The following is a 14,083-nucleotide window of genomic DNA, read 5'->3' on the forward strand; positions in this document are numbered from 1 at the left end:
ACGCCGAGAAGGACGTAAAAGTATTCATCGCAGTCAGTCGAACATCCACGATCACCTCTGTGGCAGCGCGTTGCAAGGGCGGATTTCACGTGTGTGGGAGGATGCGACGGTGTCTTTCGCTGTGTGTACAGCAGTCTAGGTGAAGGATGATGCTTGGCCATAGCGAGCGACACGGTCTCGAGAAGTGTCGCCCGGGTGAGTGGTGAGACCAACCACCTTGCCTGCCATTGTTTGGTGCTCGTGCATCACTCGTCTGTAACTGTGGCTGGTCGTTACAACATCACATGTGCTACAGATTATCACCTTATCGCACTGCTGAATTAGACCGTTTTGCATGCACCGAGAGGATTGGCGTCACGCCTCCCAAACTATTCCCACACTGAACGTAGGGCTAGGCTGGTTATGTGAATGCACAGCCTCGTCTCGCATGTAATAACTTATGTCATGGTTTTGATGATGTACTCGCTGTTTATTAGTTACAGAAATTGTACGTTGATTTCTTAGTTAATTTTGTGAAGATTTTCTGATTTGCGGAAGTCATTTACGTATCTTTCATGTACATATCTTTCGTGATTTTACTGAAGGTCAGTATATGATTATAATTATAAAAAAAGAAACTGACTAGACTGTCGGGATCATTTCAAACGTACTTATTAGATCAGTAGACCGATATGGCAGTTTTAAGGAAAGTGCACAAATACACATCAGGAAAACAGGCTTCAGAAATGGTTCCTCCTCACATGGGTAATTTCCGCATTCCTTCCCTGCACAAATGTCTTTACATCATGTCTCTTGTAAACAGAGACAAATACACTGTCACTGTTAAACTAGCGTGTTATATGGTGAATGTATATCCTGGGGCAGGAGGAGGAGGAGGAGGAGGATATGCGTTAGTGTGCGTGTGTTTGTGTGGGGGGGTGAGTGGCAAGGCCTGAGGGGGTAGGGAGCCACGCGGCAGGATAACCGACGTGCCTAAACCCAGGCGGCGGGCGAGGACGAGGAGCGCCAGCCAGTCGGTTCTATCCCAGCCCGCACCGCCTTCCCTCACTCGCTCCTCCCTTCAAGGTAAGATATTCCTCATCTTTTCAGCTGGATGTGTAAACAGTGTGTCGCTGTATTGTTACTTCGATGGCTGAGTCCTCCAGGTCATGGCACGCCAGAGTTCTTCCTCTCACTCTATCAAGCATCTCTTACGCTGATTTCCATGACCTCAGAAAGTAAAATATCCTCTGGCTCCTCTGAGCACGAAAACGGCAAGTATAGAACAAATTACCGGTATGAGGTCAGACACCACGGCGGCGTTCGTGCTAGGCTTGCTTTAGCATCAGTAGGTTGTCGTTTGAATGTTTTCCATTTACTGTATTTGATATCCCTTTTTTGGAGGTTATATTGTCCATGCGTGGCATGATGTGTCCTCTTTCAGTACGAGCTGTAGATATAATTGCTTGGCTACAGGGAACCGTTGTCATGGAGTACGCACGGAAGCGTAATTTTGACCATACCGATATTGTTACCACTGTACACCAACTAATCAAATGTATTCATATCTTTTACAAACAACAAATATCCATTTTGCTTCGAGATACGTGACTGTGAGAATAATCAGACTGGCCAAACACCCAGCAGCAATATTTAGATATCTATTTTTTTTATTTTTTTTTTTTTACATTTTCCCGGACGTAAGAATATTTTTGTCAATATGAAAGTTGAAAGTCATGTATTAGGAACAGGTGCAACTATAATATTTTTTTTACATTAGTTTTATTACTGCATTTATTGTCTGTTACCCACGTATCCAAAATAATTAGATACAGCCTTTGGTAAAATGATGCTGATCGCAAAGGGTTTACTGGCATGGTTGTGGCGTGTGGTGGAGTTAAAGCGCGCTGTGGTAACTGCCGCTCAAGTTCTGTGGTGATGATGATGGTGGTCGCTGATGTGGTGATGGAGGTGATAATAATGATAGATGCGATCACGGTGGTAGTGTTGGTGATGTTAGTGGTAGTGGTGGTGATGCTGACATGGCAATGTTGGTGATGATATTTTTAAATGGTGGTGGAGGTGGTGATGAGAATGATTGTAGTGATGGTGATAATAAAAAGACATAAACAGTAACATTGATCATTATTTTCATTAATATTTAATCGATTTGCAAGATTTAAAAAGATAATAAATTCACAAAAACCCTCAGATCCATCTCTTGTCGTAGTAGGATGACAACAGAGTTAAGGCGTTGCCTGTAGGGTAGTGAGGTACAGTGTTGCCATAATTTTCCTCTTTATTTACAGGATGACGCTGCTCAGCTTCCTTCGTCGTCGTGTGCTGGGCAAGAGCATCCCCCTTATAAAGGTAGGCCATTGCTCTCTCTCTCTCTCTCTCTCTCTCTCTCTCTCTCTCTATATATATATATATATATATATATATATATATATATATATATATATATATATATATACATATATATATAAACGTGTTGCTGACTCCGCCTGTATGTGGTTACACCGCAAGTGGAAAGTAAGTTACCTTCGGTGAGGTTGCACCGACGTCAGCAGTAGACGAAAATGAATAACAAGTCTCGTCTAGAATCTTGTCGCTCCAGAGGAGTCCATCATTTCTCTCCAGATTAGATCGCAGCCTTTAATGCTGCTCCATAAATGGGATCCTGAGATGGTATTACTAAATTATTATATGAGTATAAAGGCTGACAAGGCTAGGGCAAAAGCATCCCCCACTCTTTATCATCTCGGATGAAAGGTAACAAAATGAGGATAGAGATGCACAACAGGTATTAAGTCACACTCCTCACTGTTTGTAGATTCGACTCATATATGGAAAGGTTATATGTGCATATATATATATATATATATATATATATATATATATATATATATATATATATATATATATATATATATATCATACATACGTGTTGATTTATATGTAAGGATCCAATAGCCTCACCTTTTCCCTTAATGGTGAATTCACCACACCCCACCTTCAGTAGCTCGCTCCTCACTAACCATACAGTCCTGTGTTCCTCAGCGCGTGGTGCTGCCGACGGCCGCTGTGTTCTTCTTGCTCCAAATATTCAGCAATACTCCCACTCCTCAGCCCCAGGAGCTCTCCAATCTCATCCTCCCAGGTCAGTCTTTTACCTCACCTGGGGATTGTTGTTATCTTTAAAGCATAAGGTCCAAAAATCATTAACCATGACAGTAGTTATATGTACATACCTCTACAGGTGCCCGTGACAGTAACTATGCAGGAGACGTTAGTTATCAGTTCATGATAGTTACCCAATGACATTGTAATTACCAAGGACTTTTTTAGTTTCCATATGTACTTAGACACATTACTTACAGCAGTTCTGAAGTACTCACAGCTCTTTAAAGCTTCCAGCAAGTGTCCAAAATTATATTTGTATCTGACTATAATTAAGAAATTATTTGAAGTTATTTTAGACACCTCTTCACCATGTTGGTGCTGTAGGTGAGGCCATCGACCCCATCCTGAAAACGAAGCCTGGTCGTATCTACGACGTCAACACGAAGGACCATCACAAGGATGTGCAGGACATCCCGGTAGCGCCGAGACCGTCTCCTGTCACCCAGGATCATCAGACACCCTTACCGGTGCCTCCTACAGGTCCCGTCAGCAGCAGCGGCAGCACTCGTAACACTAGAGACGATAATGACAGGAGCAGCAGCAGCAACACCGGAGGTAAAGAGGAGGAGAAGAAGGCCAAGCCGTCGTCTTCGTGGTCGATGGCGACAGCCAACATCACCGACAGCCACAAGGTCAGCCCAGGTTGAAAGGAGTTACAGGGTTAAATTTGCAACATAACATGCTATAGTCATCTGCCTACTGAGGTCCGACAGAGATCGTCTGTCACCTCAGTTATCCTACAGCGTTACTGCTGGCAGAGTATAATGGGCTGCACCTTAGATTAGGTGCTGACAGGACCATCGCCCAAACAAAGTTACGCCGCGACATTGTCAGCCTTATATTAAGCCTTAACGTCCATATCCAGGACGGCGTTATAACACATGCAACACTTTCAAAATCCAAGACAGGTTTCATGATACTCATTATCACGTCTGTTTTTTCAGGTCCGCTTCAAAGGTCACGCCATCACCAACCAGACTGTGACCTTGACCCTCATGTCCAGTTCCGACAAGGTCTTCATGTCACTAAACAAGAAGGAGGTAAGATTTCCGGCTGTTTATTGGATTAGTTACCTGATTCAACCATTATCAACCACCTGGGATTAAACAAGCGATTTACCTTTAAGATGTTTTGAATATAGGCTCAAGATTTCTTGGCAATAAGGTTCCCAAATCCCCCATACTGCATGGAACAGTGTTAAGCCCGGTTTAGACACCATTTAACCAAGAGCTTTACCCTCGCTCATTATCCAAATGTTTCCAGGAAGGGGGTACAAGTCCTTTAGATTTCAAGCCACCCTTGTGTAAACATCCCTCACAAAGGAGACACTAGAACACGACTCCCTTTTATCTAATATCATTCGTCTTTAGATCTACAGAAACCTGGGAGACCGTGGGTTGCACCTGGTGGTGCTGAACCAACACACAGGCAAGGTAATGGCCCGCCAGGTGTTCGACACCTTCTCTACTGGTGTCGAAGAGGAGATGGTCGAGTTCATAGAAGACGTCCGCGACGGCAGAATCCTCGTGTTCGCTGTGCTGGTAGGTCGCCACAGATTGGTTTGCCAGCTTTTGTAGCTTTGATGGAGAGTTTGTTGACCATATTGTTATATAGGAATTCATGATTGCCTTCACATCTTTGCTAAAGTTGAGCTATTTTGTCCGCATTATAGCGAAGCTAAGGTCCTTTCATGTTACAATCCGCGAGTTGTAACCCATTTTATTTATTGATGTATTTTTACGTTACTCGCAAGCATTTTTACCAAGCATTCGTCAAAAATTAATAACTTGAAAATACTTTTATGCATCCAATGCACGAAAAACAAATATATTTTATACAACTGTATTTGTAACTCCAAAAGATTTTAGGAAGATCCCAGACGAGCAATCATCATCTAATACTGAGGAACCATGCAAGTTGCTAGATATGACCAACACGAAAGCACGGGCGTACAGGTGGCCTTAGCAAAGGAAACAACGTCAAAAGCAGAGTGAATAATGGTAGATGGATGTTAGGGAAACAGAGGAATAACAGTTAACAGGTAATTAAAGATAGTGTGGGTATTGAGAGCGTCGCCAGCGAGTGAGGGTTGAGTGACGAAGGAATAGGAATCGTCAACTGGAGTGACTGACAGTATGTCTTCCACTGTAGTTGTATCAAGATCTGCCACTCTGCTTCTCCGCGATTTTACTAGAGAATCAGATGATGTAGACTTCCAGTGTTTCAAAGCGACACTCATCTTATTTCAGTTGGTGGTCGTCTAAGGATTTTAGTAATTATACTTGTGAGAAACTTTTATGTGTGCTGTCGTATAGAATAAGTACCTTAAGTCATGGCCCTACATGAACAAATTTCACCAGCAAGTTGTCTTCGATGTTCCTCTTCTCTCTCTCTCTCTCTCTCTCTCTCTCTCTCTCTCTCTCTCTCTCTCTCTCTCTCTCTCTCTCTCTCTCTCTCTCTTTGCAGGACGAGGCCAGCAAGAACCTGTCATGGCGAGGCAGGAACAAGCTGAAAGAGCTCGGGTCGCGGTGGGCGGACAAGCTGGGCTACAGGGACATGTGGGCGCTCGTCACCAGGAAGGGAGGCCTGAAGATGGCTGAGACATATTCCAATGTGGCCACCGCCGACACCGGCTATGAGTGGGGCGGACCCGTCTTCCTAAGGACAGATTTCGATCTCGAGGAAGAAAAAGGTGAAAAGGACCCGTTCTCGTTCACCCGTGCATGACTAGATATGCTGCTTCTTGTTTTTATCTCCACTACGAGACCATTGAACTCCCTTAAATCACCACCATAGTAAAAGTAATAAAATTTAGAGTTGGTTAATTCTTACTATTTTGTTGACTGTTTATTCCCCCCCTACCCCAGGCGAGTGCGAATGGCCCCAGAACGAGCGTAATGACGTGCGCCGCATGTTCTGCCAGAGGTACGAAGGTTACGGCGCAATGTGTGAGTGTGACGTTACCAACTGGAGCGACGTCTTCTTCCACGCCGACGATAAGGTGATACCTCATACCCTGGGCCATCTGCATAGACAAACTTTTAACTTTTATGCACATGCTAATGAAACCTTCATATACACACTCACCTTCCTGCATACAGCCTTCCTCACTAACGCATGCACTTCGTCTTCATCTCTTTTGGCATCATAAAAGCTAGCCAGGTTTGCTCAGGAGACCTTCATCTCTTGCTAACTATAGCAGGTAATGCACATTTGCTTTACAGTGAGTGATTTTGGCGTTGGAACCAAGGCGGTCGCTTATTTATCGAAGCCACAGGACCATTTACCGATATGTTTCATGCCCAGAGTTACTCTGCGTTATTAAAAAAAATGGTTATTGGGTTGTTATTCTTGTGACAACAGTTACTTAAACTATCTAAAAAGATTGTGTCGAATCTTTATACAAAGTTAGCTCAGAAAATATTCATTTTACACAAATCTTCAAAGCTCAGAAAGTCATATCACAGAGTTCAGTTATCAACACTTTAGAATTGCTATCATTTAACCCAACTGTGCCTCTCCTTCCAGTTGCACAAGCAGCTGGCGCAGACGAAGCTGTACAAGGACCTGGGCGTGGTCATCCTAGCGACGGAGAGATCTCATTACCTGTACAAGTGAGTTTGATAGCGAGCATGATGCCCACTGTATTAGAAGAGGTTATCTTACAACACAGCATATAGTTGTACAGTGTTAACTACATAATGTCAAGCTTAAACGGAGTGTGTTTCCTGCAGGACGCTGAAAGCCCTTTGGGAGGCTCCTGGGCTGAACCGTGACCATGTAGCTGTGTACGGGGACTCCTTCAACCGCGAGATCAACGCCGTGGCTAAGCTCTTCGGCGTCCAACTGGTTATTGAAAAGGCACTCGGCAATTCCTCTAAGGAGCACATCAGACACAAGGTTCAAAGGGTCTTCAGGTAAGACACAAAGGTCCAAGAGGTCTTCAGATGTGATACACGATCTTGGGGTCAAATAGGATTTGCAGGTGAAACGAAAGGTTGAGAGTTGCCAAATGAAGACAAGGTCTAGAGGGAATTATAGCATGAAAGCTTTTGATGTTGTTGTGTTCCCTGAATTATGACGATGATATACATAGACAGTGCTGTAGATTAGAGGCTGGTGAGTGGGCTGGACGAGGCTAAGTTATTAGCAGAGGTGTGTCGTCACTAGGGACGTGGTGAGTGCCAAGTTCCCAAGTAATACCGTGCCAGCGGGTGGCCTGCCTGAGGACACACTGCCGCCGTTCACCTGTGGCCACATCCTGCTGCTGGAGGACGACATCCAGGTCTCTGTGGACATCTTCAAGTAAGTGGCAGCGCCACGAGCAAAATAGCAGTAGAGTCCCAAATCTGATTTAGATATGGAATATTTGCTGAAACTTTCGCAACTTCTCTGTAGCGTATGTAAATAATCTACCCAAATACTCATATTTTCCAGACATTTAGATACTTATTGTCTCAGTTAATATTACCTGTGTATTACCGTATTAGGCTGTTGCTTGTATTTCCTTGAACATAATAATTAAACACTATCCGATCAGGTTCCTGCACGCTGTGGCCCCGGTGTTGGAGAGGGACCCCATGGTGCTCGGCATCTCCTCCTTCAACTACTATGGGCACAGAGACGTAGCAAACTCGCTGACCGCAGTGTACCGCACAGACGAGCTGAACCCCATGGCACTACTCCTTCCCGCCCGCACAGTCCATGACCACATGGCCCCCAGCTGGCCCGTGGCTAATGCCGTGAGTGCATCTGTGTTCTCGCCTGGTGGATATCCGCCTTTACTGCCGTTGCCTGTAGTCTGGCCTATCTCGACCCTGACGTTTATCCCGGAAACTAAACTCGTCTTCTTTCTTGTTTCGTCCCTGACACACACCTGTAGCCTGCCTTACCTCACCCCTGACATTATTCCTGCGGTCCGACTTGCTTCATTCTGACAATTAAACGCCAGTGCCTTGACCCCCGTAGCATTACGCACGTCGCCTGGGCTGTCTTTTACCTGGACATTTTTACACGTGTACCAAAAGAGAAACGTAGAACTAGAAAGACAGGAATATTGCCCACATTTTATTCTGCTGCGCGACACGGCACTAAGAATGATTATTATAATTTTTTTTTTACATATTCTTTACAACTCTAATGACAAACTATTGTGTGAAAGTGGCCGGTACATCTAGTTTCCTACTGTTTATCCATCTTTTCCATACGCACGTTTGTGTTTTCAGCGACTGTTGGTTTGATCAGTTCTTTTCCATCTTTCCCAAACTAGACCAGTGAATGGTATCACCCGCTAAAGTCAGCGCTTGCCGCTGTAAGTGGGAGGGCGCTGCTGTATCCTGAAGTCCCTCGGGCCCGACACACGGGATACCGCGGGGTCATGATAGAGGGAGGCATCCAGTATAACTTCTTCAATGACCACATCCTCGCCCTCACTACAGATTATGAAATACCTCCCGCGGAAATACTCAGGTGAGAGAAACTCTTGGGTTAGCGCCAGAGACTTCATGACTTCAACACGGGTGACCAGCATTGTCTTTCCTTCTCCCATTCCCATTGTCAAATATTCAAACATCATCCATAAGATGTTGGAAGGTCTCATTTTTCCCCATGTTTCTGTTGAAGGCAAGATCATAGAAACCTCATAATACAGAAACCTCTTTATTTCCAGACTGGAGGTTTCCCAATACGAGGCGAGATTGTTAGAGACACTGAAGGCTTCCGAAGCCATCACCTTCGACTTCTGTAAACATGATCTTCTCTACAAAGAGGTGGGGTTGGACGATATCTCCTCAGCTAAAATTATGTAGAGTAGCACTGATGTGACCCCAGCATTATGTAGATGAGTAGCACTGCTGGAACTCCTAAAGTATGTAGATAAGTGGCACTGATGTAACTCCTCAGTTATATAGATAAATAGCACTGCTGTAGCTCCAGCTGTTATGTAGACGAGTAGCACTGCCGTAACCTGTTGATGTTCACACAGATAAACAAGTGCCATAACTCGTGAAGCGTTTGTCATATCCACCCTTGAGCAACACAGCGGCACGACCCTTGGCTACGTATGTACGATGGATGGCCTAACCTTTGACGTGTGGCCCTTAGTAAGGGTCAGATCAAAGGTCAGGAAAACCATACCCAAGGGCCGTATCGTCTTACTCAAGGGGTTAAGCAACGGTGGTATGGTTCTAACCCCTTGTTTCCATTGCAACAGAACCCGTTGGTGATGTTCGTCTCTTACAACGGCTCCCGAAGCAGCGAGGCAGCCATGAACTACGTCATGGAGGTACGTTGCATGATATCATCCCTCCGTTCATTAGCATACCAGTATGATCATGCACTAGTCCGATAGTTTTCCACGTGAATGCATTATCGAATGGCACGGTGACGCGACTGGTGGTATAATGTGAACTAATACGCGATGTTTGGTACGATAAACGCAACGTTGGATGAAATGACCTTCATGTCGCTGGTATGATAGAGGAGTACTGGTATGATACTATGCCTACTGGTATGATATGATCAGTGGTATGTTGGTTCATTCTAGTGTTTTGTGTGTGTGTGTGTGTGTGTGTGTGTGTGTGTCGATTTACGTGGGTTTGTTGTTGTCAAGAAGTCTAACTTCTATGTGTTGGCAATATTTCTGGACTTGAGCTCCTTACTGTTGTCAGCAAGTTTGATGGTGGTGGGAATGTCTCCGGACATGGGTTTGTCACTGTTGTCGATAAGACTAAAGTCTGATGGTGTTGGCAGCGTCTCCGGACGTGGTTTTGTCAGTTGTTAATAATAAGTCTGATGGTGTTGGCAGTCTCCAACGTGGGTTTGCCATCGTAGTCAATAAGAATGCACTCGACGGTGTTGGCGGCGTCTCCGGACGTGGGTTTCTCACCGTTGTCAATAAGAAAAAGTTGTTCGTGTTGGCAGTGTCTCCGGACGTGGAGCTTGTACCCAGAGGCGGGCTGGAAGGGCGTGTGGCAGTTCCACTACCACGGCCACTGGCTGACCATCGTCGCTGTTCCTCTCTCGCCATACAGGTAATAAACAATTTGTTGTTGTTACATTAGTAATTTTATAACACTGTCTATGGTCAAGATAACTGAGGTACAGATAGCACCTACACTACCAGTGGCCTTGGATGTAATGATAATTGTAGATATAAAGTGAACCATAATGTTATCTGAAGTTCACAAGCCTATCATTCTCTTAAGTTATTGTCTCATATCATCACTTGGTAGCGTGTGCATTACTGCATTGATTGTCTATTAAACATAATTCAGTCTGGCATTTCCACTCGGATTTTGATTAACTCAGGTTAATGGCACTATCTTCCACCCTGGCAGTTACCTGAAGCCAGCCGAGTACAAGGTGGTGACGGCGCCGCCCACCACCACCACAACAACCTCGACCACTCCCACCTCCTCTACGTCTCCATCCTCCTCTCCCAACCCATCTTCTGCCCCTCCAGCCACCTAGTCACACTCCGGCACAAACAAAACCTTGCTAAAGATAACTGAGTACTGTGACTACACTCAAAGCGTCAGGAGACAGATATATGGTATAAAATGAGTTCTTCACCGAGTTTCTTTTTAGTTACCTACCAGCTAGTGTATTATCAGCACCTAGATACTTTATCAATATTCTGAGATATATGATAAAGAGTTGGTCCTAGGGCTGATGTACCCACATAGGAAGATATTGGGGTGGGACATACTATGCACACCTAGTGAATCGCGATCACATTATCGTTAATTTCATTTTAAATTCATTATTTCCTAGCGTTGATACTTCACTGCATAACGTGTACCTCCTTCGATGGTGTCGACCTTGAGGTTTTTTTTTTTTTTTTGAGGCATGTGGACTTTATGTACAAACTCGGAAACTTGTATATACAAGGAATGATGCATATGTGTTTATCATATTCTAAGCTGATTGGAGTCGACAAACTCTAAGCCTAGGTCCGTAGACCCCACTGGTTTTCGATGGCGTAAACTGTTTGTTTATCCTCGTTGTTAATCTCAGTTTTCCTTAATTCTTTGGACTAGGTAGTCTTGCCTTCCTTCATATCGCCAACTGCAAATCTGTGTAGTTACTTAAATTTCCTTTGATAAATGGAGCGAATCCTTGAGCCGCAGCGATATTCACACCGACTGTCAAAACTTTACAAGAAAAAAGTGTTTTTCCTGAGGAAGATCGCAGTCACTCGGGCATTTGTGTCGGTAAAGAAGCATTCCAACATTCGTAAAACACCGATTACCTGAATTTTGTGGTTGAAATACGTTCCTTCCTCAGCGTCGCTCAAGACGCCGCTAAGCCGCGCATCCACTCTATACATCTTTGCCAACCTTCACTGTCTTGCCAGCCCGCCTCAGGTTTCCATGCCGCTACCCCATCACTCACAACTCCGCACAAATATTCCGTGAGGCGAATTTCGCACGCAGACCTCAAGTAGGGTTCAAGACTGGAGGCGCACACGCATACCAAGCATTTGGGAGAACAGCGCCACATAACGCCGGGGTATCCCACTGCCACCTCCCACCTGCGCCATCTTCCCGTCAGCTTCACGCAACGTTCGCGCTGCTACGCTTGTGAGCCTTACATGTTTTTATTTAGCACATTTTCACTCTTTTTTGTCTTTCTAACAAATTATCAAAATTTTCTTCATATTCATATACCGTTTTCTTGTTAGATAGTCATTGGAAACGTAGAACGTTAAAATCCATAGTGAGAGATATGCACGACACACCGCAAACGTTGTAGGTAGTGTTGGGCGAAAGATAAGAATGAGATATTCCCAGGTGAATATTATCATTTACATGTTGTTCATTGTTTTATGGAAGGCTTGAGCAAACGTTCAGAATTTAACGAAAGTTATGATTTCAATAGCTCTTTAAAAGCATATTGAATTATGACCAAGGTTAAAACACTATCGGTATTACCACAAGGTTCGTGTGACAGTAAGAGCCTAGACTCACAAGTCCAGCTTCGAGGAGGCTAACATCACACAGCGGATAATGGAACATTGAAACCAAACGTAACCCAGGTGAAGAGGCTACGTCTCGTTCACAGAGAATGTTGTAGCAAAATAGATGAATAAATATGTCATGAAATTCTTGCCCATTATTAAGTTGCCCACCTTGTGGTCATCTGTTAGTGTTACCTTTTAATAACTTTCCAAAGTACGTTATTTATTATGTAATTATTCCTTTCATTACCTTACCAAATTATGATGATAATACTAATAATAATTATTATCATTATATTTATTATTATTATTATTATTATTATTATTATTATTATTATTATTATTAACGTTTGCCCAAGGTTTCTGTCCGCTAGTAATGTCTGTTTTGTGTCCAAGCGTACAAGAGTTACACCGAGAATGAAAAGTCACCTTCCGTCAGCTGTATCACTGGGGGCCCAGTCTCGTCTAAGAACTTCTCACTCCAAAGGAGTCTACATTACCCTGCTACTGGAAGGAGCGCAGCCTTGGATTTCAGGAGCATTTAGAAAAATATCGTGGGTTAACCCCAGGACTCTTTCATAAAAATTGTTCATGGGATGATTATGAATATATGAAACGAGCATGCATGGACACGATAGTAAATACATGATATGGAGGTGTATCTTTGTGAACATTTGCATTTTTTGAATGTATATGCCTTCATGTACCTATGTGTATGAGGTGCGTCTGTGAGTAACCTTATAAACTAGCTTACTATAGGTTGTGTTTAATCTATGCCTAAATGAACTTTGATATGTATAGTATATTTTCCTATTCGTAGTTTACGTTGTCTTCGTCACAATTTATAATTAACTACCTTTTATTAGAGCCCTGCTATGTAAGCCAGCTTCTTGTTCCTTGTACAATGATGGGACATAACAATAGATGGAGAAAAGAACCTACACCACTTAAGCATAAATCACTTCGTGTCCAGAATAGGTATATCCCTTTTTAGATTAAGCTGCTGATAATATAAATTCATGTTACGGAGGCAGCACCTATCGCTACATGATGGAGCCAACCTGTATTATGTATTTTCTTGTAATCCATACCATTTCCTATTTGTTTATTAGAACTAAGATAATCGCTTAAGCATTTAGATTTAGTCCGATTACTACGTGAATATCTACTAGTTGTACCTTTCTGTTAACTTTAATATGCATGAGATCATACTTTCATCAACCGAAAATAAATTGAAATAAATTCCATTACGTTTAATGATTTTGGGTAAATCTTATATTGAATACACCATTTATTTTTTTTTAGGCCCGCGCGAGGTTCTTCCCAAGGGTCCCCAAAGTCATTGAGCCCCTTCTGCATAAAGGGATTAGTTTGCCTCAAGCACTGTCGCTCTGGTTGGAATGAGTGTGTCTCAAGAGCAATGTTTCAGAGAGAGAGAGAGAGAGACACCTATCTTTTGCCTTCCTTGAATACAGGGGTGGGTTGCGTTTTAACTTGACTTTGGCATAATTTTTCAAAGAAGTTTTGTTTGTTTTAAGTATTAATGAAATTCTCATTCAAAACACTTATATTGACAGGATATTAGCAATGAGCTAGTGCCAATGGGGACTGAAAAAGCTTAAATATGTTGCGGTTGGCTGCTGACCCTTTATTCATAATGCTTTATGGTAAGGTTACAGTATAACAATTATGATAGTTCATTTGATATTTTTAACTACATTGATTTTATGACAACAGTAATGGAACAGTAAGAAAAATCAGATTAGATATAGATATTTATAAGATTTAATCCGGATGATTTTTTCAATAGAAACGGGTTAAGGCTTTAAGTAACAGACCTTAGATATATCTTTTTCTATGGTTACTTTGAAACTAATTTTAACTCACCCGCCTGAAATGTAACGGCATCCTCTAACAGCGGAAAAAAAAAAAAATCCACAATTTAATTGGTAACCTTAG

The 14,083-nt window shown here is 43.1% G+C and overlaps 1 protein-coding gene across 3 annotated transcripts in view; it reads left to right on the forward strand.

The window, feature by feature from the left end:
* Positions 1-13,369, forward strand: part of LOC139758061 (protein O-linked-mannose beta-1,2-N-acetylglucosaminyltransferase 1-like) — a 72,421-nt gene extending 59,052 nt beyond the window's left edge. Inside the window, exons 2-18 of one of the 3 annotated variants that reach the window (XR_011714757.1) lie at positions 2,289-2,349; positions 3,043-3,142; positions 3,490-3,797; positions 4,110-4,205; positions 4,536-4,706; positions 5,632-5,857; positions 6,033-6,166; positions 6,694-6,779; positions 6,900-7,082; positions 7,336-7,470; positions 7,706-7,907; positions 8,435-8,634; positions 8,834-8,933; positions 9,377-9,448; positions 10,087-10,196; positions 10,503-12,104; positions 12,138-13,369. Coding sequence is in view for 2 of the 3 variants with exons in the window: in XM_071679127.1 (XP_071535228.1) it covers positions 2,289-2,349; positions 3,043-3,142; positions 3,490-3,797; positions 4,110-4,205; positions 4,536-4,706; positions 5,632-5,857; positions 6,033-6,166; positions 6,694-6,779; positions 6,900-7,082; positions 7,336-7,470; positions 7,706-7,907; positions 8,435-8,634; positions 8,834-8,933; positions 9,377-9,448; positions 10,087-10,196; positions 10,503-10,635 (2,317 nt within the window). In the remaining variant the exon portion in view is untranslated. Of the gene's footprint in view, positions 1-723; positions 1,066-2,288; positions 2,350-3,042; positions 3,143-3,489; positions 3,798-4,109; positions 4,206-4,535; positions 4,707-5,631; positions 5,858-6,032; positions 6,167-6,693; positions 6,780-6,899; positions 7,083-7,335; positions 7,471-7,705; positions 7,908-8,434; positions 8,635-8,833; positions 8,934-9,376; positions 9,449-10,086; positions 10,197-10,502 lie in introns of those variants that run through there. The other 2 variants (XM_071679128.1, XM_071679127.1) reach the window with 2 other exon arrangements.
* Positions 13,370-14,083: the final 714 nt, after the last annotated feature.

This window comes from Panulirus ornatus, chromosome 29, assembly GCF_036320965.1.
Source record: "Panulirus ornatus isolate Po-2019 chromosome 29, ASM3632096v1, whole genome shotgun sequence".
Classification (NCBI taxonomy): domain Eukaryota; kingdom Metazoa; phylum Arthropoda; class Malacostraca; order Decapoda; family Palinuridae; genus Panulirus; species Panulirus ornatus.